Source organism: Eschrichtius robustus, chromosome 10, assembly GCF_028021215.1.
Source record: "Eschrichtius robustus isolate mEscRob2 chromosome 10, mEscRob2.pri, whole genome shotgun sequence".
In the NCBI taxonomy this organism is placed as follows: domain Eukaryota; kingdom Metazoa; phylum Chordata; class Mammalia; order Artiodactyla; family Eschrichtiidae; genus Eschrichtius; species Eschrichtius robustus.
Window position 1 is genome coordinate 36,994,649 of NC_090833.1, and position 26,168 is coordinate 37,020,816.

Below are 26,168 nucleotides of genomic sequence, written 5' to 3' on the forward strand. Positions count from 1 at the left end.
TAAAGAAAAAAGCTTAGATAAATAGCTAACAAAATACAAACCTTTTCAAATCTTTAAAGAGCTGCCACATTGAAAAACAAGTAGACTTTTCCCATATGTTTCAAGGAGCAGAACTACGGGGAAAAAAATGAGATGCTATAGCAAGGCAGATTTAGCTGAACAACCCTCTAGTACCTAAAGCTAGACGACAATAGAATGGGCCACCTTCACCACAGGTGGCAGTAATCCATTGCATTCAGTAGAGACAGTTAAGCAAAGACCTCCTTGGTCATATTTCAGAGATAACAAAGAACTAGATGCCTTCTCAGTATCTAGTTTTGAGTCTACAATTTTAAGAAAAGAGCAATTTACAAATGAGATAAAAGTGAGAGTCATAAACACCATTTTAAAAGTCACTACTACCACAAGTAGACTGTGGGGCAGACAGGCAAAATTAAAGCACATAAGTAGATAAGGAACTTAGTCAAAATTAATGATGGTTAGCTGGGGGTTAATTATTAGTGGTGGGGCTATCATTTATGTACCGATTTATAAGCAGAAAAAAATTAAAAAGAAAAAATTGGTAAGAACGGTTCTAATGGTGCAGAGACAAGGCCGGAAAACTTCAATACAGGTTATCAAGAGAAACTTGACTATAGTTGAAACCAGTACCACAACCAAAAAATCTTTAATATTCTCTGCCAGAGAGAATATGAGCTGTTTGGGTACAGCAACTGTCTGTTCTTGGGACTCTGGCCCCTTCATCCCATCCTCCTGCCATTCACCACAGTCTTACAAGTCATCTCTCTCAACTCCTGAAACTCAGCCACCTTCAAACAGTCTCTTGATCTCCACAGGCAGGACTCTCTCCTCTCCTTCTCATCTGAATACAGAATGCCAAAGGATACTGTCTCTTAACCTTCTATCCTAGCTACGAATCTACTCATCCTCATCTTCCACCCCAAAATGTATTTGGCTTGATTATAATGTAATATACTGAATATACATATTCATAGTCATTTATGGTTCTATTATCTGTGTACTTTGGTGTGTATACATATATGAGAACATTCACGCACACACATGTGATAACATCCATTATTGGTAAGCATTTAGGAATCTGGCACCAGGATTATGAAATGCACTATACAGTGCCTAGCACGACACCAAGCTTAAGTGGTCACTCAATGGACTTTACAATAATAGCCACGTCATGATTCTGGATGCAAAATGTTGGAAGATGAGACTGAAGTAGATGTGAATTTGATGACTTTTTTTTCTTGTAGGAAACAGAATGGAAGCATAAGCATCTTGTGCTGTATCTAGAGGAAGAATGTTTAATCACAAGGAGAAGGTTGAAGCCTTGCTGAAAGCAAGCATAATAGAGTGCACAAAGAGTCCAGAATAAGAAAAAAGTGATAGAAGAGGAAGCAAGACAGAAGTGGATCATGCAGAGTAAATAAAGCCTAACCTTTTAAAAATCTGAGGTCTTACCAAAGAGAAAGGAAGAAAAAGAGATTTCAACATAAGAGAGTTTAAGATGGAAAAGAGCCAGAAAGGGCTGTAGGCTTAAAAAAAACAAAATCAATGAAGAAGCAGTGGTGTATGTTGGCAAAGAGAAGTGTAGAGTTGAGGGGAGGGAGAGAATTTATGGTAGAGGAAGTTGGTGTGAAGTTTTCCTCTAAAGATGCCCAGCAGAGCAAAGAAGGAATGAAGGCAAAGGCCACTAGGAATAAAGTAGGGCTGGGGCTGAAACAGCACAGGAGAAAACAACAGGGCCCAGAGTGGGAAATTATATTCTTTTCAAAAAATTAACTGACCCAGATTTTCTTGCTTGAGGCCAAAGGTAACTGGAATTTAAGGATCTTTAAAATAAATTATAACAACCCTAATCCTTGCAATTGCCTTTGGCCCAAGATAACATCAATTTAAAAGATCATGATAGAATTAGTGTCAGTTTCTGACACTGTAGAGTTGATTTTAGAAAAGAAATAAGACTAATAAATTGCTGTTTATAGAAATACTATCCTGAATAACAACTTTAGCTGTATCTATCAGCCACAGGGTAAATACAGAAACTTTATAGTTACATACATGTCCACAGAAAATAATAAGTAACCTAACATATATGGTAAAGCTGAGTTACTTATCTTTCTATACTGTAGCCCAATGAAATGTTTTACTGGATTTAGGATACATAGTGCAAGTTAAAGGGCTGCACAGACAAAAGTTAAGGTTAAAAGTAAAGACCATAAGATGAGGGAGAGGAAAACTAGAACTGCTATGCTACTGACATAGAACTGAAGCAGTAACAACACAAGAACTCCCACGCATCAGTGAGGGGAAAATGGCACAAAAGCAAGACAAAGGAAAAGACTCGATGCCATATAACTAATCTTGGTAGCCTCACTTTTGGGTTTTAAATCAAATACTGAATCAGATTCTTCAACTTTTCTATTTTTAAAAATTCAACGAAATTACTTAAATCGTTTGATAAATGTAGTCATGCAATTTTAAATGACTAAAAAATTAGAGGATCAATGCCTAATCCTTTGGCAAAGACTGAAGGCGGCAGTAGTGCTAGACACAGATAACCTTGCGTTTAAGCTCCTCCCTACTGCTTAGAGACCATCGATTCTGCCTGCGAGGCCAATCCGAATTCCTCATCTCGGAATTCAAAGCCTTTAGTGACCTCGCCACAACTGTACCCAAAGAGCCCTAACTCCCGCTACTCCCTAACCTACCTCTCACTCTCGGAGCGCACCGGCCTCTGGACAGACCTGATCTCTGGGGGGATGGCCATTTCCCCTTTCCCGCCTGGGTGGAAGTCTCCTTCCATCTAAGGCTCTGGCTGGCCCAGGCCTATCCAGCACTCCAGCCAACAGCGCTCTCGCTCCGCAGCCCCGCACTCCTCCCGGCCCTTTCCGGGCCTCTCCTCCCCGACTCTCTCGGTGTTGCCCCGGGGCCCCTCTCCCTCGGCTCCAGTGTTCCCCCGGGGACTCGCCCGCCTCCCCGGGCAGTCACAAGCTCTGCGGGTCGGTGGGTGTCTGTTAGGTGCTTCGTGCCTGGGCGAAACCCAGACCCGGACCCCTCGGGGCCCTCCCCCCAACTCTCTCGGGCGCTTCCACGACCCTCCCCGGGCTCCCCACGCCGGCCCAGCTGCCCCTCGGGGCTCCAGCCCCCAGACCTCCCCGCCGCCGCTGCCAGTCCTTCCTATCCTATCCGGCGGGGGTCGGCGGTGACTCACCGAAGGGCCAGCGGCTGGGGGGTCGGAATGCGCTCACTTCCTCGCCGCGCGCACCTGCCCGGAGCTGTTGGAGCGCCGCCCAGCCGAGCCTCCGGCGGATGTTTTTCTGTCCCCGCGTGGGCAGCGCTCGCCAGCCGCCCCCTCCCGGCCCAAGAGCCAGCCGCCGCGCCCCCCACCAACTGGCATCGCGGAGTTGAGCCCTGACCACAGAACCCCCAGCCCCCAACACACGCGGCAACCACAAGCGTGGCCTCTGGCCCCGAGAAGCTAGGCAGATGCACACGCGAGCGCGCACACCAGCAGGCGTGCAAGAAGCGGGTTCAACCAACACCTCCCCACCGCCCTCTCCCCCACCCAACTTATGGGAAAGGGCTCCTGGCTCCGCCCCAGCCTTTCTTTCCAGAAGCCCCCTACTCCTGCCCCTATATGCCTACCTCATCTTCATTACAGGCGGCTCTCACCTCTCCTGTCCCATGACCTCACACACGCCAATCCCCATCAGGCCCCCTCTGCCTACAGCATGACCACCACCACCACCTTCAAGCTCCCTAGCTCCCCCCCTAGTGTCCTCCCCCTATTGGTTTGGCTCCAGGATGCAGGAGCAGAAGGTAGTCTATGGTCCAAACATCAAGGGTGCCAGCTGGTGCCCCACAAAGGCACCAGCAGGGCTATAGACCACTGACAAGATTTCTGGGCCCTTCTATTAGTCAGGCCTTCTAATCCACCTGCTCCGGCGCAGAGCAATCCAAGGCCATGCCTCCCACACGCCAGCCTACATCAGGGCACCTTGCTCCTCTGTGAGTTTTCTTTTTTTCTCTTGGTGCTCCTCTGAAATGGAAAGGATATCAGACCTGACTAGGGTGAAGGTGCGGTGCAGTCCGCATCTCCAGCCACTTAAGCTGTCTTCTTGGAAAAAAACAGATAGGGAGTTTGGGGTGGACTGGCGAAGTTGTTTCTGAATGGTGAGGAGGTGAGAGGCAGGGTAGCCCTCTAGAAAAGTCAGCCAGAAGTAGTTGGATCTGAACCACTGAGTGGCAGGGAGTGGGAGTCTTGGGGTAAATGGAACTAGAGACTTACAAGGAAAAATAGAATAAATGCCAAAGTGATTGGCCCTGTGGGTAGGAGGGGAATAGCTGGAACAGGGGTCTTTTAAGTGTGAAAAAGTGAAAGAAATCCAGCTTGATTGGGGCAATTAGTACCAATGAGATGGCCAGCATTAGACTGGTCAGAAAGGAGAACCTGAGAGTTCACTTGAGTGGGGATGGGAGGAAGTGGATCAGAATCCTTACCAGAAAAAGCAGGAGTCCTAAAGTTAGCTGGAAGGATGGAAAAAGGATACCTCTTCCCAGGGTGGAAGTGAGGGTAATGACCTAGGAAAAGTAGGCTTATTAGCAACACTGTTTCTCAAAGCAGACATTTAGAATTTCAAGGATACAGGAACCAAAAGCAAAATGTTGCTGGAGGCAGGTTTTGAAGGTGGTAGGGATGACAAGAAGCATAAGTGTGAAAGGGGCAGAAGTCTGTGCCAGGAGATAGCAGCCCCAGCAGAAGCTTTCAGCTGTGCACACAGAGCTGCTCACCATCATTCAAAGAAAGGAACGTCTAGCACCAGCCACAGTAGTTACTCTTTTCGGAGGGCTATGTGCCAGGGACAGTACTAGGAGCATTACACGCATTATCTCATTTCATCCTCTTGACATCCCTATGAGTTGATATTGCTATCCCAATTTATAGATAAGAAAACAGGTTTAGAGAGGTGAACTAACTTGCCCAATGTCACACAGCTCTTAAGTAGAATCAGGATCTAAATCCAGAGTCTGACTCTATAACCTATACTCTTAATCACCCATCTTTAGGTTCTCCAGAACCTGCAGGAGACCCAAAAAAGGATGTCAGAGGATAAGTTCCTAAATTCTCATTCCATAATGTACAGGAGATAAGAGGGGTATCTCTGTGAAACTGGAGTGACCCATACCATTAGGGCATTTAGAGATGTTCTTCTTTGAAAGAACCATCCCCAGACATGGGGAGAACCTTTATTTGCACTATGTTTGGGGGTGATGAACAATGGATAATCTCTGGGATGCCTGTAAAAAAGAGACACCTGCCCCCCAGCCCCCCAGCCCTAACCTCTGAGGGGCAGCCATATCTCTAGGATACTGCAGGGAGACCCTGCCCTAGGGTCTGAGAGAAACATTCTCCACTCCAGGTGCCTGTTCGCTCTCCTGGAGCCTCTGGCTGTCGCACCCTACTGCATCTCCTCGGTTTGGCTGGGGCACAGGATTAGCCATCCCCAGGAAATGCCTCCCTCCGGTCCAGGCAGGGATCCCAGCATACACACCCCTGGAGTGTGTGAGTGAGTGTGTGTGTGTGTGTGTGTGTGTGTGTGTTACAGGGCGGGGGGAGATGGTGGAATGCTTCCTCTCCAGGCCAGGGAAGAGTTCTGGAGACCACCTGGGGGCCCTCACCCCTCCCACCTCCTTGCTGGGGAAGTGCCCAGTCCAGTGCCCCTTCCATGGCCACCTCCCTCCCCCTAGCTGTGTGGGGCATGAATCAGCTCTCACAGCTTGTTAAAGCTAGACCTCTTGTTTTCATGCCCTCACCTCAGGAAACAGAGTTACAGCTTTTCCAGCTCTACTCAGCAGGGGGCCAGGGTCCTCACTTTATAAACATCCCCAAGCCTGTGAGAGGGCACGGAGATGGTGCGAGACAGGAGCCCAGGGGAGAAAGACAGAAACTAAGACTCGAGGAGAGAAACAAAGAAAAGCCAAGGAGACAAGACCAGAGCAGCCTGAACAGAAGCCAAGAACGGTCCGAAAAGGCCGTACTGCAGGAATGGCCTTATGGATGCTCTGGGCTGGACAAGCTAAGGGGACCCTGGGCGGCTGGGGGATCACCTGCTTGGTGATATCTCTGCTCCTCCAGCACCCAGGAGTCCACAGCAAGTGCTACTTCCAAGCTCAAGGTAAAGCTGGGTGAGGCGTTAAGGAAGGACAGGAGCAGAGGGCACTGGGAGGAAGGGGGCTCAGGGGTCATCCTGTCAGAAGACCCAGACCCCCCGAGCTGGGAAACAGGAGAGGGTAAACGCGGGGGCGGCAGCACTTACTCCCTCCGCTCTAGCACACTAACATTTCCTGCTCTTCCCTAGCGCCCTGCCACCATGAAGGGAAATATTTCACCCTGGGCGAGTCTTGGCTCCGCAAGGACTGTTTCCACTGCACCTGTCTGCATCCCGTCGGTGTGGGCTGCTGTGACACGTGAGTGACCACTGAGGGCCAGAGAGAATGGCTCTGATGTGAGTGACTAAGAGATGGCCAGGGCATGACTAGATTGCTGCGGTGTGAGAATGAACAAAGTAGCAGTATGAAGCTGGCCGAACCTGAAGGTACCAACAAAAATGTGAGAGAGAAGGCTTCAGGCTACAAAGTAAGGGGAGTTGGGGTGGATCTGGAGGGAAAATATTCCTGCTATGAAACGAAAAAAATCCATATATGGCAGGCAAGAGCTCGGTTAGGGGGGACAGGGGCACTGGGGGAAGATATGGGAGGAATGCTGGGAGGGGGGATGCGAGACAGGGATAAAGGCGGACCTTCACTGTCCTGACTCCTTCCCCGTCCTTTGGTTCCCCAGGTCCCAGCATCCTATCGACTTCCCCGCTGGGTGTGAGGTACGTCAGGAGGCAGGAACGTGCCAGTTCTCCCTGGTGCAAAAATCTGACCCTCAGCTGCCCTGCAAAGGGGGAGGGCCCGACCCAGAGTGGGGCTCAGCTAACACCCCTATTCCTGCGGCTCCTGCTCCCCACTCCAGCTAAACTCAACTGACCGCCCTTTTGCTGACTGCCCACTGCTGCTGCCACTTCCAGGGAAACCACTAGCAGCTGCCGATTTATTCTGAATAAATAAATTAATGCTACAGCCGAAAGCCTGCCTCTCATTATCTGTGCCGCTGGACCCCAGGTGGAAAAAATGGGTCCTACTAGAGTCCAGGTGCTGAGTTCTCAGGATCCTGAAGAAAGTAGTGCCACGTGGGCCAGTTTCAGATGGTTATGGTACTGGTGCTGGGGCCTGGGGCCGCATATGAGGCCAGGGTAGGGCTTGTAGGCAGCACCTTGATGGGGAGGTCCCAGCTGAAGGTGTCCACGGGCACTTGCTCAGGCCCTGTCCAGGTGACAGGCTCGGGCTGTTCCATGGGAGGTAGAAGCACCAAACCTGGTTCTCGGGATGTTACAAATTCAAAATGCAAACGCCACTTCAGGGATACTGTGGGAAAAAAGATAAAGGTAGAAGCATTAGAAGCCAGAAGTAAAACCCAATGACAGGATGTGGTTAGCAAATGAGAAAAAAAAACATCCCTGTATTCAGGAAGAGCGGGGAGGTGTGGGGCAGGGAGCTAGGATCGAGAGTTTGGCTGAAGAAATCTAGCGTGTAAACTGGAACCGTGACAGTAAGGACAACAGCATCAACTACCTAATAACCCAAGTGTGGGACAGTCAAGACTTGGTAGCTTGAAGTAAATGCAATGGCGAGTCAGAGATCAGTGCATCACAGGGTCCCAGTGGGTAGGGGGAGTGAAGATGTGCAAAGCTGTTAAGAATTTAGGGGTCAGTGCACCCAGGAAACAGGCTGAAGGTCTGAGAAAGTGTTGAGGGTCAGAGGCTGGATGTGAGTATGTCTGGGAGTTTGTTAGGAATCAGGATTCATTATACGCTACCTAAGCGCAGCATCTTACTGTGCCCCCCACCCCTGGTAATAGTCAGGGTCTCACCAACGGCTGTGCAGAAGCCTGGTGTGGAGCTGAGAGGGATGGGGAGGGAGAAGCTCGTTCTGGTTGTATGTAGGCAGGACTCCTGGTGCCGGGCATGAGTGGCATGAGACACAGAGGGGGCACCCCCTGCCCCGCGGCGCCGCTGGTACTCAGGCTGCACACGCTCCTCCGTCTGTAAGCTCACTGAAAACTGGGAGCAAGAAGAGAAGTGCATGCTGGCAGGCGCTGGGATGCGCTGACTCCGGGTGGGAGGGCAGCCCAACCTCACGCTGTTTTACCAGAGGGACCCTGGGTGACCTCACTGCCCATTTCTACCTGCCACCCCTCTTTATGCAGGCCCTCTCTTTCCACCCTAGACCTTCAGACCCAGTTCCCCCAAAGTCCTCTCCTTTCTCACCTGCAAACAAGCTACAGTTCCTTCCCCTAAGTTTAAGGTCCCCACCACGTCCTCGCCAAGTCTGTATACAGATTTGAAGATGCCAAATGTCCCAACTTTTCCTCGGCCATCACTGATGTTGTACAGATCTGGGGAGAATGGGACACAGTAAGCCTGGGGTCCACACTGGGGAACATCTAGGGCTGGAAGCCAGAGGCCAAAAGGTGGGGCTTTTCCTTTAGAATCTGGGGTGAGGTATCACTGGATCCTCAGGAGAATGTGGCAGTTAGGAGACTCCGTCTCTGAGACAGGAATACTATGAGGGGAGGATGGGGTGCGTCAACTGTGAAGGGCTTCTCACGGAGGCTGCGGCAGGATGTGGCAGCCATGAGGCGCTCCCCAGCCAGCTCAGCGAGCCATGAGTCCTTCTTGCCACATTCATCCTCTTCCAAGAATGGACTGGATGGGGCTACTGCCTCCTCCTGGGGAAAGCGGACATCTTGAAGGCCTGGAGAGAAAATGAGTGGAGAAGTGGTGGGAGAGAACAGAGAGAAGAGTAGTGGTTAGGGTTTTAGACTCCAATCTGAGAGGGCTGTAGGTAAGGTGTGCCACGGCTGAGGTACACATCTCACCTATGCTCCAGAACCTTCTCTCCCCAACCCCCTCACACCTTCACTAAGACCAGGAAGCTTCCCTCCAGCCCCTCTCACAAACCCTCTAAGGATCATTTTGGTGAGGCTCTTCTCCAGCCCTTCCCTCCAGGAACCCTTACTTACCAGTCAGCACAAGAACCCTCAGAGGGACCCTGAGTAAAGTGATGGGTGAGTTGACACGCTGGCAGCCAATGGTCAGTTTGTAGACATACTTGACTGACTGACCCCGAAAGGAGGGTGGTCCCTCTATAGGCAGCACTTCGCTGTAGGAGTCTGGTTGGGAGGTAGTAGTCAGGGCAGCCAGAAGCAGCCAGAGAGGTCCTCCCTCCAGGAGCCTTAGAAGGCAATCGAGGGGTCAGGGGGCAGTCACTCACATGATTTCGACTCTCCAGGGTCTAGCCTCAGGTCACAGAATAGGATTTTTGGTGGAGTGGAAAGGATACACTGACCCCTCTCACCTAGAAAAGATAAGACTGCAACTTAATAACCCCATTGTCTAGTACTGGAGAAGGCTAGCACAGCAAGTGGGGGCAGTAAGCACTGCCAACAAAGGGCAACCCAAACCAAGCCACTCCTCTTTTCTCGTGAGATAGGAACAGTTTTACGCCGCCAAAGCAATAATTACACTCTCCCACATCCCCAGTGTGACAGAGACTATAATGACCCACCAGAACAATCTGACAATTTCACCCTTGGGTAACAGTGATTCCATCCCCCTCCAAAGGCAAATGCCCCATCACTAACCTCGGTGTGGTAGAAAGACAGTCTGGCTCTCAGGCTGGACATCTGGCTGACTGGAGTCAGGGGGAGGCAGTGCTACTCGACTCTCACTGGCATGGAACTGGCAGTGGATTTGGGCACTGGCCCATGCCAGAGCCTCACTGTGGGAGGAGGAAAAGAGGACATCAGAGGGCAGTTCCTGACCTCACAAATGCTCCCCCAAACTCCCTACCACACTGAGAAGACCAACACCGTGAGGCGGCTGTCCTCTGGATCAGAGAATCCAGAACCCCAAAGAGAAACCATTAAACAAAGAAAAGTATACTGGGTAAAAGGGGGAGTGGGGGAGGAGAGAGGAAAGGAGAGTGGAGGGCTATGTCACCCACATCTTCTGTTAAATAGCCTTTCCTACAATGAGAGCACAATGAGCAAGAAGGTGGTGCTGTAGTCACAGGACAACCTGAGCTCTGGCTCAGCACTATAGATACCAGGCTTCCTTCCAGAAGGACCACCTTCTTCAGTACCAGCATCCCCACCTGGATGCAGAAGTGGCCGTGGGGGGCAGGGGGTTGGTGACGGTCACCACACACTCCAGCGCCTCCCCTGCCAGAAACACAGGACCTCTGCTCAGCTCTGCTACCACTTCAATCATGGCAGCTCCGGAATCGGATCTAGAAAGAAACAAGGGGTATCAGAGGTCAGTACCACGGCGCGGAGGGGTGTCTCAGGTGAGCTTGGGGGTGAGGACCCGGGGAATGGGCGTTCAGCACCAGGGTGTCAGAGGGAAGCGCCCAGATTTGGGATGTGGGAAGGCGGAAGGGAGGTATGGCGGCAGCTGACTCGGCACTGCGGAGGGAGAGGGAGTCGCTCTGGATCCCAGCCCCCCGCCCCTCTCAGCGCCGAATATTCCCCCTACCCCGCCGGGACCCCCCAGGCCGCCTCCGCCCCCTTCCCTCGAGGTTCCACGTCCCAGCCCAGGGCCGCGGCCGCCCGGCATCTCGCGCCCCTAGCCCGGACACCTCGCACGGTCAAAACTGGGGGCTCGGTGCACCGAGGCCCTCGGTCGCCCGCCCCTCCGGGCCGGGACCTTGGTGCGTGGCTGCGGCCGCGGCAGAGGCGGGACTTCCCTCGGCCCCCCACACCTCTTCCCCCTCGGAGCCCCTTCCGGCCGGAAGCGTCCGGCCGGCAGGGCCGGAAGGGGCTCGAGTGGTCCCGCCGCCCTGGGTCACCTTCCCACGGGCTGGCACCCGGGTGCGAGCGCCGTCCCGGACACTGGCCGGCGGGACCCGGCGCCCACCCCTGGGGGGCCTGGTGCCACGACCCAGGGACTGGGCCGGGGCTTCCGCGAGCTCCCAGGCCGGCCCCGGGGGCGGTGCCTGGCGGGCTGGTCCCGGGGGCTCCTCCCCTCTCCGCGGGCCCAGTCGCCCTTTGGCAGGGCCAGCTAATCACCGCGGCCCAATGACGTCGAGGCCCGATCCTTCCCGCCCAGGACCCAGAGAGACGACCGAGGGGGAGACCGTGGCGGCTTTATTGCTGTCGCCGCCACCGCAGCAGCAGCAACAGTTACCCGGCTCCACGGAGACACCAGCTCACCTCAGCTTTCCCCAGAGGCCGGCCCTCCGAGAGAACACCTAACAATAATCCGCGCCCACATCTGGGCTTGGCTGGCCAGATACTTTGTACCAGAAAGCTCGGGAACCGAGACCACCGAGGTCGTGGGGACCCAGAATCCAGGGAATATGAGAACCGGAGTCCCAGCCTCGGAACAGACCAGCTGTGCCAAAGGGGATCCACAGGCTTATTGCCCTGAAAATACTGGAGGCACTGAGGCTGTGCAGGTTACAGACTGCCAGAACCCTGAGGACAGTCAACCCCAGAATGAGCAGGGCTACAGCAATCCGCAGGACTTTGGGCAGCTGATGGCTTCCTATGAGGGTAAAGCCAAGGGCTACCAGGTGCCTGCCTTTGGCTGGCGCATCTGCCTGGCTCACGAGTTTGCAGAGAAGAGGAAACCCTTTAATGCCAACAATGTCTCACTAAGCAACCTAATGAAGCATTTGGGTATGGGCTTGAGGTGAGTAGATCCCATTGCCTAGACTACCTTATACCTCACTTTGTTCCAGCAGAGGCAGGAAAGGGTGAGAAAGTAGGTGGATACCTTGTCCTAGTCAGGTGGCCCCCATTCCCAACATAATTCTTAAGCCCATGGTTTTGGAGGGGGAGACCAGGTCACATCTCTTTGCAACCCCCTTCCTTCCAGTACCTTGTCTTTTTAGCAAGAAAGAGCAGGAGCGTTTGCGCCTTGTAGTCATTTGGGCTCCCTCTCACACGCACCCTCTCTTCCAGAGTTTGTTCTTTGGGGTTAGCTATACTTTGTGACAGGTAGGAAGGGATACTCTGGCAGCTGTGGTACTGATACAATGTTGTTTTCTGGGGAGGGGGCGGGATTCTTAGCCCCAGATTCTCCTGAGCAGCTGGAGTATTCATTGAACCTTTTTTAGGCACAGCATTTAATAGTCCCAACACCCATCAGCTTCTTTCCTCAAGCTTTGGCTCCAGGGAGAGGGTGAGAGCCTTCCTGCTCTCAACCCTAAGGAGAGAGCGATAAGAGGTGCTGTTCACTCTCTTCCGGAATAGACGGCCCGTTATATAAAAAGCAAAGACCTTTGACCAGAGAGGCACTGCCTTAGGTGTCCCCAGAGCTTAGTAATAATCTTCCAGAGCATTTCCTGGTCTCCCCCCACACAAGGCTGGCAGACACTCCAAGAGCTTATCCTGGGCTGTAGAACTCCTCCAGATCCCTCCAGATCCCCACTGAGTTCAAAGACTAGTGATGGGGCCAAGACCTATTAACAGGAACAGGTGGACGTGAGAACAGAAAGCATCACCCAGAGGTCATCCTGAGTCAGTCCACACAGTAAACACAGAGCTGGGGAGGGAGGCTTAAAGTTCGGGAAACCCAGCCCTGGCAACCTCTTAAATAGGGGCTCCTTCTCTTCTGCAGTCAGTGCTCTGGGGCTGGGGTGGGGAGCCCCTGTACCTAACCCAAGCCCTAGGCAGTGGGAAGGGCCTGTCGCTGCCTGGGTATCTGACTCCTTTGCCAGTTCCCCTGGGTGGCCTGTACCAGACAAAAATAATCCCTCCAGGCTGCTTCTGAAATTGACCCAGCCTAGTTTTGACCCCAAAAGGCTTTGGGTCAAAATAGGATCTAGGGCTGGGGTACTGAGAGCAGCACATTGGGGTGCATGTGGTGGGGACATTGAGGTCAAGAGCCCATCTGTAGGCATCCTAGCCCCCCAGTCCCTAAGTATGAGCCGAATCACAGAGGCCTGAAGCTGTGCTCAGCTCCCTGGACTTGGCTCTGCATCCCAGGACAGGGTGGGGATCACTGACACAGGGGTTTTGGAATGAGATGAGGTCCTGCATTGAGGAGAAAGCAGGGGTGAGACAAGGAAGAATTCTGAATGATTATTCTTAAGTGGGGGCTGAAATAATGGAAAAGGCCAAATAGGTCAGGAATGGCCAGCAGCTAAGTTGAGTGAGAGAAAGGTGGGCTCTGAGAGGGAGCTGAACTGGGGGTAGGTACTGTGGTCAGGAGCTCCAGCAAGACAGAGTTCTCTTGGCCTTAGAGCGGTAAGAACTCAATTTTGGTTGCTCTCCCTTTCAGCCAGAATCCATTCATTCAGTAAATATGTATTGAGTGCTTGTTCTGCGCCTGATACTCCTTTGTTCTGCCTATCTTCATATCTTGCATTTCTCCCTCACTGCCCTAATCCGTGCTGTGCCCTCCCTCCCTTCACCAATCCTTTGTGGCCTCTAGTTTCAAAGTCCAGTTTCCTCTAAGCTGGCAAAGAAGATCTGCCTTCCCATCATCCCATCCTTCGTCTTCCCTCCCTCTCCTCTCACCCCCAGAATGTACCCTCCCTGTTCTTTAGTCAGATTTTCCCTCCCCTTGCTCCTGTCCCTGTTCATTTCTCTTATGCCCCATTGTCTGTACATACGTTCTTTGTAAATTCAGCAAATAGTTACTGAATGCAGACCATGTGCCCGGCCCTGTGCTTGAAGCTGTGGGTAATAATCAACTAGTCTGTCACTGTCCCTTTCCCCAAGAAACTTAAAAGTATGTCAGACTCACATGAGGAACACTAAAATAACAGGACAGTGTCTGATTGGGAGTTGAGACAGTGCATGCATGGATATTCCACTTTGTGGCTTTCCTATCTACTGTGCCATTTACCCTTCCAACCATTCCTTGAGGTAGGAAGGGCAAGAGGTATCCCCATTTTGTAGATGAGGAAACTAAGCCTCAGCAGGGTTACCCAATTACATGGTTACAAGTGGTGTGCTTGAACAATGTGTATAAACTAGCTGGTGAGGGAGAAGAGTGGAATTGGGAGAGAGTTTGGCAGGGCAGGGGTTGCTTAACGAGGACCCACTCTGAATGGGAATTTGTACGAAGGAAGATTAGAAAATAGACAGAGAGATGTCAAAGCCTTGAATCCCAAACAGAATCATTTGCCTATTGGATACAGAGCTGTGATAAGACCAGGAAAATGCTGGGGTTTTTAGAAGGCTTTACTGGGATATTATGAGAGAGCAAAATTAGAAAGCTTACAGTTTAAATGCTGAACTTAAAAGAAAAAGAAAAAAAAAGAGAAAAAGACTTAAAAGGAAATGCCCCAAAATGTAAACACTGGTTGTATATGGGTGGGATTTTTTTCACCTTCCACCTAGTGCATTCTCCAGATTTTCACCTTTCATAATCAGGAAGAAAAATCATCATTTTAAAAAGAAGAAAGTTATCACAGCAGCCTATGCCTGTATGTGGGGTGGGAGTGATTATAAATCAGGAAACCATAACTGGCCCTTTCAGCACCTCAGACGAAAGTTCCTGGAGTAAATTAAAGCAGTGGTGGTGGAGTTAGTGGTGTGGAAAGATCAGAAAGCTCCTTCTAAGGAGAGTAGAGAGGAGAAACAAAGACAGTCTCATACTGTGACCTGGGGTGACTGGGAAGATGAGAGGACCTTGAATTGTAGAGATGTTGAGAGTAGGAGAGGTTTGGAAGTGAAGGCAATGGGTCCTCGGGACATTTAATGGGAAGTCACAGCTGGGTGTCCAAAGAGAGGCCGGTGACTGCCGCCCGCCGCCCCTCCACTCACACTGCCCCTTGCTCCTTAGGTACTTGCAGTGGTGGTACCGGAAGACCCAGGTGGAGAAGAAGACACCTTTCATCGACCTCATCAACTCTGTGCCCCTGAGACAGATCTATGGTGAGCCTCACTCCAGCTCCCCCCAGTCAGAGAGGGCCCAGCGTCCAGGCCTACTGCAGAGCTAGGCAAAGAGGCTTTCAGCTTATTTAAGTTGCACTGACCCATCCCCTAGGGTTTTTTCCCCAGCTTTATTGAGATATAACTGACATATAACATTGTGTAAGTTTAAAATGTACAATGTGTCGATTTGATATCCCCATGGTGTTTAGAGGAACCCATCTTTATAGTCTAGAAAGTGAGAAATGGGCTCGTTTTCCTCTCCCATGCCCCACTAACCATCCTGATTCTTTCTCTAGGTTGTCCCCTGGGTGGCATTGGGGGAGGCACTATCACCCGAGGCTGGAGAGGCCAGTTCTGTCGTTGGCAGCTTAATCCTGGAATGTACCAGCACCAAACAGTCATTGCTGATCAAGTAAGAGCCAGGAGGTGGAGGAGAGGTCCAGGCAGTACTTCCCAGGCCAGGAAGGGTCTCTTCGCTAGTGTAGGATGTGGCAATTAGAGATGTACATGATTCAGTCCAGTAAGTACTTTCAGGATGCTTTCCGTGTGCCCAGCCCTGTGCTAGGATGTACTATAGGAACGAGACACTCAGAGCACACGTTCCCTGAAAGAAAAAAGGTACCCCTGTGCCCTTCATTTTTCTAGTAAATGCCTCCTACCTACTTCGCTGCCCCAGTTCCACTAGCTGAGCCAGAACCCAGCCACAGAGAGTCAGAGAATTCCAGGATCACTTAACCTGGTTGAAAGATCAGAAGGGAAAACAAACCAGCAGTCTACAAATGCACAGGAAGACAGGATGCACAGAGCGCCCACTGCTCGCCCTGATTTGCCAGGCTTCAGCCAGAGGCCAGCTTCTCTGCTGGTGGTCACTCCTCTGGAGGTCTCTCTGGCTGGGGGCCTGGGAAGCCCCTCTCCCAGGCATAGGTCTCCAGACTTCTTCCCTTTTCTGAAGCTTCATTTCTTTTCCCTGTGTTCCTTCATCAAGGAGTGATGAAGGCCTTTGATTGCCAGAGGCATGTGGTCTACCTTTCATCATATCTCTCTAGTGCCCTCCCATGTTGAGTTGTCCACCAAGTTCCTATTTCCTGTCTGAGGGAGGCCTCCAGCTTTCAGCTTACCTTCAAAGGAGAAATGACTAGCAGACCTTGAGTCCTGTTAATGATAGTGCCCTTCCTAGTTCAGGTTTACCAGCCTTGCCCAATGCCCCAAGGGTCCTCTGTGGCTCATCCCTGAGGTATCCCGGGGGAATGTCTTCCAACCTTGTGACTCTTTCGTATAATATTTAATATTTAAAGACAGTCCTACAAGGGAAGTACCATTATTAGGCCCATTTTACACATGAGGAAACTAAGATTCAAAGAGATTTAGTAGCGTGCCCAAGGTCACATGGTTGGTAAATGGAAGCACAGGGATTCAGAACCAGTTTTCTCTGTGGTTAAAAGCCCGTGGTCTTAACCATTACCTACTATTCCAACAACATAAAAAAATTATTTGATATATACATTATAGATAACAGGCATATAAACATTAAAGATATGAGGCATACTTTGAACCAAGGAAGAGATATTAATCCCTCATAGCCCTCCCTTCCAGGGGAGTCAGGGAGTCAGAATGTGAGCACATTATAACATGCTAGACTAGAGGGGTAGGGGGACACGCAGGAGAATGACTCACTGCTTGAGGAGAGGAGAGGGCATTTGTCCTAGGCCTTGAAGGATGAGGGGTTTTACCAAATGGAGAATGAACATGAGCAAAAGCGTGGGTGGAGGAGGAAATGTAGTGTTCTCAAGGAACAGTATTTGATATGAGCAGAATATAAGGGCTCAAACAGGTAACGAGTCTGATGGGCGGGGAGAGGCCACATCAAGAAGGGTCTTGAAAGCCAGGTAGATTTTAGCCTGAGGGCCACGGGGAGTCACTGAAACATTGTAAACACAGACTAACATATCTTGATTTCTCTGTAAGAAAGATCAGTCTGAAATCCAAATGAGAAGAGGCAGAGGGTAAAAGCAGAGATGGTGAGGGCCTGGCTTAGGGCACTAAGACCACAGTAGTGAGAAGGGAGCTAGATGGGGGAGGCACGACTCGGTGGTTACCCCGAGCCTGGGGGGAAGGCCTGGGGGTGAGTGAGGCTGCGGTGCGTTGGTCGCCACTGCGGGCTCTGGCAGGGCAGGAGCTACTCTGAGGAGAGGGAGACTTGTTTGAGGTACCTGTGGGTTACCCCGTTCCAGCCCATGTACCTTCTTGGTTTAGTTCACAGTGTGTTTGCGCCGGAAAGGGCAGACTGTGTACCAGCAAGTCCTGTCTGTGGAGCGCCCGAGTGTCCTGCACAGCTGGAACTGGGGCCTGTGTGGGTACTTTGCATTCTACCACGCCCTCTATCCCCGAGCCTGGACTGTCTATCAGCTTCCTGGCCAAAATGTCACCCTCACCTGCCGCCAGATCACACCCATCTTGCCCCATGACTACCAGGTGAGGCTCCCCTTCTGTGTTTCCTCCATTGCTCTCCCTTCCCCAGGATCTGTCTCTCCTGGAAGTTCCATGACCTATGCAAGAGGGGGTGGAGAGTGAACATCATGCTGGTTTCCCAGGACCACCGCCCAATTGGTCTTCTGTCTCCTGGCAGACAGCCTGCCAGGCAATGTGGGGAGATGCAAGTGGAAGACAGAGTATATTGCTGGGTATTTGAGTCAGATCCTCGGTGCCAAGGACTGATCCTGGGGAGTGGGGCCAGAAGGGATACGCTGGGACCATCTGAGTCTGATCTTCTGCTCCCAGGACAGCAGCCTGCCTGTAGGAGTCTTTGTGTGGGATGTGGAAAATGAAGGGGATGAAGCCCTGGATGTGTCCATCATGTTCTCCATGCGGAATGGACTGGGGGGTGAAGACGATGCCCCAGGGGGGTTGTGGAATGAGCCCTTCTGTCTGGAGCGTGATGGGGAGACTGTGCAGGGGCTGCTTCTGCATCATCCAACCCCTCCAAATCCCTACACGATGGCTGTGGCTGCACGACTCACGGTATGGAGGAGCCTGCCCCATACCATAGCCTCTGAACCCCTACTCTCAGCCTGGCCCGAGCCCACCCCCCATGCCGCCATGGTCTCTTCACTTCCTCAACTCCTGAGTCCCACCCTCACCACCCTAGCCTCTGGAACTTGGAGGCGGGAATATATTCAGGAGAGTCAGTCAGGAGCCGGCGTACCTGTGGGGTTTCTCCTCACAGAGTCTTTGGCCCTTTAACAGGCAGATACCATGGTAACCCACCTCACAGCCTTTGACCCTGACAGCGCTGGGCAGCAGGTGTGGCAGGATCTACTTCAGGATGGACAGCTGGACTCCCTTGCTGGTGACGGGGGTTCTGACAGGGAGGTGGTGGGAAGAGGTTGTCCCTGCCTTGGGAGCAGGGGTGGGAGGCCTGGTAATAAGCAGGCTTTATTCCCACGTTAGGGACCCCTGCAGCTGAAGGGGGTGCCTGTGCTGATTCATCTTGCGCCTCTCTCAGGCCAAAGCCTCCCCTCGCAGAAAGGAGTAGGCATCGCTGGGGCTGTGTGTGTTATGGGCAAGCTGCCACCTCGAGGCCAGCGCCGCTTGGAGTTCTCACTGGCTTGGGACATGCCCAGAATCATGTTTGGAGCAAAGGGCCAGGTCTACTACAGGTGATGGGAATGAGAGAGCACACGGTCCATGGTGCTGGGGCTCTGAGCTGGAGCCCACACCCTCATCCCTCCCCTTTCTCTCCACCGCAGGCGGTACACAAGGTTCTTTGGCCCAGATGGTGACGCAGCACCCACCCTGAGCCACTATGCACTGTGCCGATATGCAGACTGGGAAGAGAGGATCTCGGCTTGGCAGAGCCCGGTATTGGATGACAGGTGCCAACGGGGCCCATCTCTTGCCTTTCTCCCAGGCACTCACACCTCAACTGGGACTCCTTGATTCAGTCTCCACCCACCAAAGTCAGCAGAGTTGGGCTGGGATTCACTTGGGACCCCTACTCTGCTGAACCCCAGAATCCGTCCTTTCCTGGGAGGTCCACACTCATTAGACCATTCCCTCCTCCTGACTCCCCAGATCCTTGCCTGCCTGGTACAAATCTGCGCTGTTCAATGAACTATACTTCCTGGCTGATGGGGGCACAGTATGGCTGGAAGTTCCTGAGGACTGCCTACGAGAGGAGCCGGTGGAGAGCATGTGTCAGCTCCGCCCCCTCCTACGAGAGTATGGTCGATTCGGCTACCTTGAAGGTATGGGCTGCTGGTGCGCGCAGTATGGCAGGCCATATCCATGAGGCCAGTTGGTGCCCTGCCCCCAGGCGGGATGATGGGTTTTGCCTATCCCAGGGTACTGGTTGGGATGAGGGGGAGGTTTTGCCTATCCCAGGGTGCTGGTTGGGATGAGGGGGTAAGTGCCAGGTATGGAGTGTGATGGTGCCCCACCCCCAATGCTAGAGGAGCAGCTAGGCAGGGCAATATGAAGGAGCAGCAGGAATCCTGGCAACAGTGTGTCTCTCTCATTCCTCCAGGCCAGGAATATCGCATGTACAACACATATGATGTCCACTTTTACGCTTCCTTTGCCCTCATCATGCTCTGGCCCAAACTCGAGCTCAGCCTGCAGTATGACATGGGTGAGGGTCCCTTTTGTGCCTCTTCTGCCCTCTTAGCTCCCCACGCCCCTGAACCTTTGTGGTCCCTCACACTGTCTCTTCCACCCAAACATAATGTGGATCCTGCTTATTGGTTCCCCTCTGGAATCACACACACAGTTCTGTGCCCTACCCCAAGCCTACCCATTCCCTGCCCCGCCGCCCCCGCTTGTGTATCTGCTCCCCCAGCTCTGGCCACTCTCAGGGAGGACCTGGCACAGCAACGGTACCTGATGAGTGGGATAATAGCACCTGTGAAAAGGAGGAACGTCGTGCCTCATGATGTTGGGGATCCAGGTAAAAGTCCCTCCACCACAAGTGAGCTTCTCTTCCTCAATTTTTGCACCCTCTACCCTACCCTGCAGTGCAGATGAACCAGGTTTTCTCCCCTCCCCAGATGACGAGCCATGGCTCCGGGTCAATGCATATGTGGTCCATGATACTGCGGACTGGAAGGACCTGAACCTGAAGTTTGTCCTGCAGGTTTATCGGGACTATTACCTGACGGGTGACCACTGCTTCCTGAGGGACATGTGGCCTGTGTGTCTGGTAAGGGATGCATGTGCAGTGGTCATGCCAGGGGCATGCTGCCTGGTGTTTGGGGAGAGCCCAGCTGGCTACTGTTGTCTTTTCTTAGCATCTAGGTCTTCAGTATCTTGGTCCCTCTCTAGGCCGTGATGGAGTCTGAAATGAAGTTTGACAAGGACCAAGATGGACTCATTGAGAATGGAGGCTATGCAGACCAAACCTATGATGGATGGGTCACCACAGGCCCCAGGTTGGGGGGTAGGGATTTCCAGGGGCCTGAGGTGGGGAACTGGGCATCAAGAGATTGTGGGCTTAAGGAAGAGTGACTGCCTATTATTTGTACATGGGAGTGGCTAGAGCTGCCAGGCTAATTCCCTGAACCTGTGTCTCTGATCAGTGCTTACTGTGGAGGACTGTGGCTGGCAGCTGTGGCTGTGATGGTCAAGATGGCTGCTCTGTGTGGGGCACAGGAGGTCCAGGATAAATTTTCTTCCATCCTTAGCCGGGGCCAAGAAGCCTATGAGAGACTGCTGTGGAATGGTGAGTTGGGGGACCCTAAGGAATCTTAAGGAAGCTCTGGGGAGGCAAGGAGCCTTACTTTGTCCTTCCCCTCCTCCAGGCCGCTATTACAACTATGACTGCAGCTCTCAGCCTCAGTCCCATAGCATCATGTCTGACCAGTGTGCTGGCCAGTGGTTCCTGAGGGCCAGTGGCCTAGGAGAAGGAGACAGTGAGGTGAGAGACTAGGAGGAGGAACCGGAGAGAAAGGTAAGGGTTTTTCCTGGAGGTGGGAACCAAGTTTAAGAGACTGTGTTTCTTCCCTTGCCCCACTAGGTATTTCCTACCCCACATGTGGTCCGTGCTCTCCAAACTATCTTTGAGTTCAATGTCCAGGGCTTTGCAGGAGGGGCCATGGGGGCTGTGAATGGAATGCAGCCCCACGGTGTTCCTGACAGATCCAGTGTCCAGTCTGATGAAGTCTGGGTGGGTGTGGTCTACGGGCTGGCAGCCACCATGATCCAAGAGGTAACTCACTCCCTTCCCCACCTCTCTGCCATCTGTACCTTGGCCTAGCAAACTTCCTCAGCCATCAAACTTCTGTACAGCCTAATTCAATGTCATCTTATCCATCCAGAGAGCCTCCCCCTTTTCCCTGGCATGCATTCTATCTCCTGCCTTCAGGCCTGCCTGTGAGTCAAGTTTATCTCCCCCACTGGCTGGGAACTCCCTGAGGGCACAGACCCTATTCTCTCCGTCTGTCCAGCTGAAATAGCTACTCAGGGGTTGCCAAGTTATATGACTGCCATGTCTCCCGACAGGGCCTGACTTGGGAGGGCTTCCGGACAGCTGAAGGCTGCTACCGTACTGTGTGGGAGCGCCTGGGCCTGGCCTTCCAGACGCCGGAGGCGTACTGCCAGCAGCAGGTGTTCCGCTCGCTGGCCTACATGCGGCCGCTGAGCATCTGGGCCATGCAGCTGGCCCTGCAGCAGCAGCAGCAGCAGCAGCAGCATAAAAAGGCCCCTGGGCCAATCGCCAAACAGGACACGGGACTAAGCACCAGGCCCAAACTTGGACCAAAGGAAGCCGTGGCAAACCCAAGCCCAGAGTGCGCCTCGTGAACTGTGGAAGGAGGCGCTAACAGCCCAGCCTTCAGCCTGGCCCTTCCTCCTCCTCCACACCCGCCCCCACTCTCCTGCAGCCCTGAGCCACCAGGACAATCATGCCCTCCCTTCTCCCCACCCAACCGCGCCAGTAAAGAGGGGTTGAGGGTGACCCATGCATCAGAATCACTTATTTATTTCTTTCTTCACCCTACCCCCTCACTGCATGAAGTGTTCAAGGAGGTCAGTTGATTCCCCCAGGCCCATTCATGGGGTGACAGACATACTTGGGTACAAATAAAAGACCCAGAAAGCCAGTAAGTGTGGTGTGTTTGAGTCCTCAGGCTTCCTGACAGGGCACCAGGACCTGAGGCGAGCCTCCTCCCGCCCCTTTTCCTCTGAACACAGACTGGGGGCAGCAGACCATGACTGAGGCCCCCACATCCTCACACCTAGCCTGAATATCTGCCCAGCAAGATAACAGACGTGGAGCTGTGGGTAGAGAGCCATCCTCCCTCACTTGTGAGATTTGCATGCAGGGGAGAGATGGGACCTGGGCAGGAGGACGTTGAGAAACTGTCAGGCAGTGGCAACTTCAGGGGAGGCTGTGCGCTAGGAGCTTGAGGCATGTGATAGAAGAGGCAGCAAGAATTGCTAGGAGCCTGGAGCTCATGGTCCAAGCTGTCCTTTGGTACCTCTGACTGCAGGGCAGGCAGTTCCAGCTGGGGAGGGTCCTCGCTGGGGAGGGCACGAAGCTGGCGGGACAACACTGAGGAGACAAATGCTGTTCAGGGCAGGCCGGGCTTCTCCCCTAGTCCTTCCTTAATGGTATCCTCAAGGCTCTCACCTCCATGCTCAGCTGGCAGGCTCCCCCTTGTGTCCGACGAGTACATCACAGGTACGAAAAGGAGACAGAAAGAGAACAGCAGGACCTAGAACACAGGAGAAAAGAGATGAAGAAGGGCTTTGCATTGCACCCCTATCCCTGCCACCTGAGAAGAGAATCTCTCCTTCCATCACCATCCTCACCAAGACACAGGTGCTGCCGCTGCTGGCTTTGTTTGCTGTCTGAATCATGATGGCCTGGAGTCTCCTCAACTGATCCAAAAGGGACCTAGAGGAAGAGAGGGGACAGACAGCAGCCCCTGGCCTGGCACCCTGACATACAACAAAACCCTCCTGTTAAGTTCATCCCCTCCATCTGTGCACTGGATCCTCTCTTACTTTTGGACCTATTTTTGCAAGTGATCTCTTCCTCTCTCTGCACAAAATGCCTGACCTCACTAAAACAAACATACACGTCTCTGCCCGGATTTAAACTCCTTTTGCAAACCCCTTCAGTGGTTCTACACTGCCTGATCAGCTCTGCACACAATCCTCACCAGGGATTATACGTTCTCTACCTTCCAGCCCAACTCACCCGTGTTAGGGTTCCAGCCAGACTGGACTATGCTGTGTTCTCTCTGCCTAGAATGCTCCCCACACCTCCACCCCAGTATCCTATCTGCTATCAAATGCCATCCACCACATGAGGTCTTTCTTATTCCCTCCTTTCTCCTTCTTGATACTTATCCATAGTTACTTGTAAATTTATTCCCCGCTACTATGAGCTTCTTAGAATCAGAGACCCACTAAAGGCCAAGCACCAGACCTTACACGTGGGAGCTGCCTAGTTAGAAATCAAGTGTGGAGCAGGAGAAAGACTGAGACAGTATTAAATGGGAGGGATGAGAAAGGACTGATGTCGAAGAACTGCTTACAGATTCTCTTCCTCCAGGAGCTGTACTTTGTTCTGTAGCTCCAGATTCTGGGCTGTGTATTTCAGGACCCTGGAGGAATAACAGGGATGTGGGGGCATGGCCTGTATCCTCCCTTCAAAAACCTAACACTTCCAATTACCTCTGTTCTCCCCACCCCCGAGTCCCGCTCCCTTTTATACCTGCTCTCTAAACGCCCCACATACACCTTCTTCTTCCTGCGGCTCTCCTGAGCAGACTTTTTGTTTCGAATCTTCCTCCGCACTCGTTTCAGAACTTGTTCCTCCATCTGAGAGAAGACAGGAAAAGGGGTATCATCCGAGGAACATTAGACCAAAGAGTTAGAAGGCAACTGAATTCGATCTTCCCAATGCGGAAATTCCTTCTACAGCTTCCCTGACCAGCAGGCACTCTGCTTCTGTCTGAGTGCCTCCGAGGACCAGTTGTTAATGCCCTCACAAGCCAAACCACTGTAACAATTTTATTAACTAAAAAAAAAACTTCCTTATCGTGAGCCAACATCTGCCTCTATTATTTCTACCTATTGGACTTACCTAGCACCTGATCTCTGGGGCCGTAATAGAACAAAGGTCTTTAGCTATTTCAAAGCACTTGACATTTCTTCAGAGTTTAAAAAAAACTGGACAAAAAACTCATCATCTTATCTACTCTTCTCAGGATGGACTGCATCCTCTTAATATCTGTCAAAGATCTGGGCTCAAAACTGGACACTAAGATGCTTTCTGGCCAGTAAAAAGGAGAGCAAGATGGTTACTGCCCTTCTAGCAGCAACGCTGTTAGATAACTGGTATCCGACAATACAGCTTCCAAACCCCATTCACTTTCTTAGTAGCCATATCACACTATTGACTCAACCTGTACTTTTTTTTTTCGCAGCTTGTGGAATCTTAGTTCCCCAACCAGGGATTGAACCCTGGCCCTCGGCAGTGAAAGCACAGAGTCCTAACCACTGGACTGCCAGGGAATTCCCTCAATTTGTACTTTTAAGAACTTAAAATTCTTTTAACCTTTCTGTTAATGAACATTGATTTCATCACAGTATCACAATGCTGTGCATGTGAAGCCGCCACTCACTGCTTGAAAATCGGGATTTTTACACTTTTTTTTTTTTTTTCTTTTTTTTTTTTTCACTTATTCTTGTTATACTACTCAATCCAGCCTTGATGAACCCTAATACTTAATTCTACTATTCAGCTATAGGTAGATTAGCACGAAACCAGTGAAATATAAGTGTCAGGGCCCCATGCTTGCACAGTACTTTCCAAATTCCTTTACTAATATTACCCTGATAATTTTGAATTCTTACTTAAAAAGAACACCAAAATTTGTACAAGCCCTACAAAACCACCATCTGCCCTTGCACCCAGCACACTAACTACATGCTCCAGCTTCCTAGTAACAACAAATGTGCTAATCTCTCACCTCAGCTCTTTTTCAAGTTACTGATACAAAATTAACAGAACTGGCCTACTTGGGACTCACAACCCTCCTCCAATGGGAGTCTTACCTTAGTGAGAGGAAGCGTCCCAGGCAGGGTAAGCCCCTCCTTCTCCAAGAGCCTCTTCTCCTCCTCAGTCAGTATTAGCCTAGCAGTCTCCTGGGGTTCCTGAGAGATGGGCAGCAGAGTTGCAAAGGGATGTCAGAAAGGAATGGGGAATCCGGCTCCAATCCGTGCAATGCGGGAATAATCCTCCTGTAAATCAAGTCAAGTACCTGCTCTGCCGGCTCCTCCACATGCAATGGAGTCATCTGAGCCCCCTCTTCTCCATATCTCTCATTATCTGCAAAAGGGAAAGTATGAACAGCCAGGCCCGTGAGTCCTCTCCTCCCCCAAAACTTCACTTATTTCAGACTTACCTAGATCTATGGAGACATGCTCCTGTGAGAGAGAATAGGTGTGATCATGGTGGACAAGACAGGGGTTAGAGTTGCTGAAAACGTTCAACGATGCTGGGGGACTCGGCAGGCAGCTCAGGAAATCCTCTACGTCCCAATTGCTCAGAGCCTGCACAGGGTTCAGATTAACAGGCTTTAACCTATCACCACCCACTGCCTCAGGGACACACCCCACAACCGGCCCCGGGCCTCCCCGACTCAGACCCCTACCCACCTCAAAAAGTGGCAGCTCCCAACCCAGCGGAGCCTCCAAGGCCTCATCGCGCGCCGCCCCCAAACCTCCGCTTTCCTCTAGCAGGAAGCCCAGCAGGTCATGGTCACCCGGGTCCAACGCCAGCTCCATATGAGACATCTACGGAAAAGATGTGCAGAAACGCAGGAGTTCACCCCTCCACCCGGCCCCAATCCCCAACCCTATGCGCGACCCGGACCGTCAGTCGACCCCACCTATAGGCTCCTCAGCGGGGTTTTCCTCCTAGCTGCTAGCAGGGTCTCTGAAAACGGACCCGCATCCCAGACTCGATTCCCCGCAACTTCCAACACAACACAAGTGACGCACCTACCCGAGAGGCATTCCGGGACTTGGAGTTTCCCCCGACGCGGAAGCGGCGTCAGTGCGCGCCACGTCCCGGGCGCTATGCAAATAGAGAGTACGTGCCTGCCGCCCCCTCACTCCCTGAGGGCGGGCATTCTGGGGAACCGCCCTCGCC

The 26,168-nt window shown here is 52.1% G+C and overlaps 4 protein-coding genes across 13 annotated transcripts; 2 read left to right on the forward strand and 2 right to left on the reverse strand.

Moving 5' to 3' along the window:
- Positions 1-6,061: 6,061 nt before the first annotated feature.
- Positions 6,062-7,037, forward strand: MSMP (microseminoprotein, prostate associated). The gene is made up of 3 exons (XM_068553513.1): positions 6,062-6,191; positions 6,375-6,483; positions 6,857-7,037. The coding sequence occupies exons 1-3, from the start codon at positions 6,062-6,064 to the stop codon at positions 7,035-7,037; spliced, it is 420 nt and encodes a 139-aa protein (XP_068409614.1).
- Positions 7,038-7,082: 45 nt separating this feature from the next.
- Positions 7,083-11,102, reverse strand: RGP1 (RGP1 homolog, RAB6A GEF complex partner 1). Of its 5 annotated transcripts, none has more exons than XM_068553506.1 (9): positions 10,969-11,102; positions 10,276-10,410; positions 9,764-9,900; positions 9,394-9,477; positions 9,143-9,292; positions 8,728-8,874; positions 8,388-8,515; positions 7,991-8,180; positions 7,083-7,485 (listed from the first exon to the last, which is right to left on the reverse strand). In XM_068553506.1, the coding sequence occupies exons 2-9, from the start codon at positions 10,389-10,391 to the stop codon at positions 7,262-7,264; spliced, it is 1,176 nt and encodes a 391-aa protein (XP_068409607.1). In that variant the 5' UTR covers positions 10,392-10,410; positions 10,969-11,102; the 3' UTR covers positions 7,083-7,261. The 5 variants fall into 5 exon arrangements, with proteins under 5 accessions (XP_068409607.1, XP_068409609.1, XP_068409608.1 ...); XM_068553508.1 differs by lacking the exon at positions 10,969-11,102 and adding an exon at positions 10,882-10,899; XM_068553507.1 differs by lacking the exon at positions 10,969-11,102 and adding an exon at positions 10,827-10,871.
- On the forward strand, positions 10,899-22,101 carry GBA2 (glucosylceramidase beta 2). 4 transcript variants are annotated; one of them, XM_068553501.1, is made up of 17 exons: positions 10,901-11,813; positions 14,919-15,010; positions 15,307-15,422; positions 17,264-17,482; positions 17,789-18,028; positions 18,254-18,356; positions 18,513-18,666; positions 18,757-18,882; positions 19,082-19,254; positions 19,533-19,637; positions 19,845-19,952; positions 20,053-20,204; positions 20,327-20,433; positions 20,581-20,723; positions 20,803-20,918; positions 21,018-21,209; positions 21,503-22,101. In XM_068553501.1, exons 1-17 carry the CDS (start codon positions 11,479-11,481, stop codon positions 21,800-21,802), a joined length of 2,781 nt encoding a protein of 926 aa, XP_068409602.1. In that variant the 5' UTR covers positions 10,901-11,478; the 3' UTR covers positions 21,803-22,101. The 4 variants fall into 4 exon arrangements, with proteins under 4 accessions (XP_068409603.1, XP_068409601.1, XP_068409602.1 ...); XM_068553500.1 differs by having other exon boundaries at positions 10,900-11,813; positions 19,533-19,952; XM_068553503.1 differs by having other exon boundaries at positions 11,691-11,813; positions 17,794-18,028; positions 19,533-19,952.
- Positions 21,965-26,120, reverse strand: CREB3 (cAMP responsive element binding protein 3). Of its 3 annotated transcripts, none has more exons than XM_068553511.1 (10): positions 26,022-26,120; positions 25,673-25,810; positions 25,420-25,567; positions 25,276-25,343; positions 25,070-25,168; positions 23,724-23,830; positions 23,545-23,613; positions 22,814-22,898; positions 22,632-22,716; positions 21,965-22,553 (listed from the first exon to the last, which is right to left on the reverse strand). In XM_068553511.1, exons 2-10 carry the CDS (start codon positions 25,808-25,810, stop codon positions 22,237-22,239), a joined length of 1,116 nt encoding a protein of 371 aa, XP_068409612.1. In that variant the 5' UTR covers positions 26,022-26,120; the 3' UTR covers positions 21,965-22,236. The 3 variants fall into 3 exon arrangements, with proteins under 3 accessions (XP_068409612.1, XP_068409613.1, XP_068409611.1); XM_068553512.1 differs by having other exon boundaries at positions 26,018-26,118; XM_068553510.1 differs by lacking the exon at positions 26,022-26,120 and adding an exon at positions 25,906-26,007.
- Between the last annotated feature and the right edge of the window lie 48 nt (positions 26,121-26,168).

Excerpts from the sequence above, each read along its gene's own strand:
- MSMP (XM_068553513.1), top strand. The coding sequence starts at position 6,062 with ATGGCCTTATGGATGCTCTGGGCTGGACAAGCTAAGGGGACCCTGGGC. Across the intron at positions 6,192-6,374 it reads GTGCTACTTCCAAGCTCAAG|CGCCCTGCCACCATGAAGGG; the intron begins GTAAAGCTGGGT and ends GCTCTTCCCTAG. Across the intron at positions 6,484-6,856 it reads GGTGTGGGCTGCTGTGACAC|GTCCCAGCATCCTATCGACT; the intron begins GTGAGTGACCAC and ends TTGGTTCCCCAG.
- RGP1 (XM_068553506.1), bottom strand. The coding sequence starts at position 10,391 with ATGATTGAAGTGGTAGCAGAGCTGAGCAGAGGTCCTGTGTTTCTGGCA. Across the intron at positions 9,293-9,393 it reads CCCTGGAGAGTCGAAATCAT|ACTCCTACAGCGAAGTGCTG; the intron begins GTGAGTGACTGC and ends CCTCCCAACCAG. Across the intron at positions 8,516-8,727 it reads CACATCCTGCCGCAGCCTCC|ATCTGTACAACATCAGTGAT; the intron begins GTGAGAAGCCCT and ends CATTCTCCCCAG.
- GBA2 (XM_068553500.1), top strand. The coding sequence starts at position 11,479 with ATGAGAACCGGAGTCCCAGCCTCGGAACAGACCAGCTGTGCCAAAGGG. Across the intron at positions 19,953-20,052 it reads TCATGATGTTGGGGATCCAG|ATGACGAGCCATGGCTCCGG; the intron begins GTAAAAGTCCCT and ends TCCCCTCCCCAG. Across the intron at positions 20,434-20,580 it reads TGGGTCACCACAGGCCCCAG|TGCTTACTGTGGAGGACTGT; the intron begins GTTGGGGGGTAG and ends GTCTCTGATCAG.
- CREB3 (XM_068553511.1), bottom strand. The coding sequence starts at position 25,810 with ATGTCTCATATGGAGCTGGCGTTGGACCCGGGTGACCATGACCTGCTG. Across the intron at positions 25,568-25,672 it reads GGGAGCTGCCACTTTTTGAG|GCTCTGAGCAATTGGGACGT; the intron begins GTGGGTAGGGGT and ends AACCCTGTGCAG. Across the intron at positions 25,344-25,419 it reads GCATGTCTCCATAGATCTAG|ATAATGAGAGATATGGAGAA; the intron begins GTAAGTCTGAAA and ends TCCCTTTTGCAG.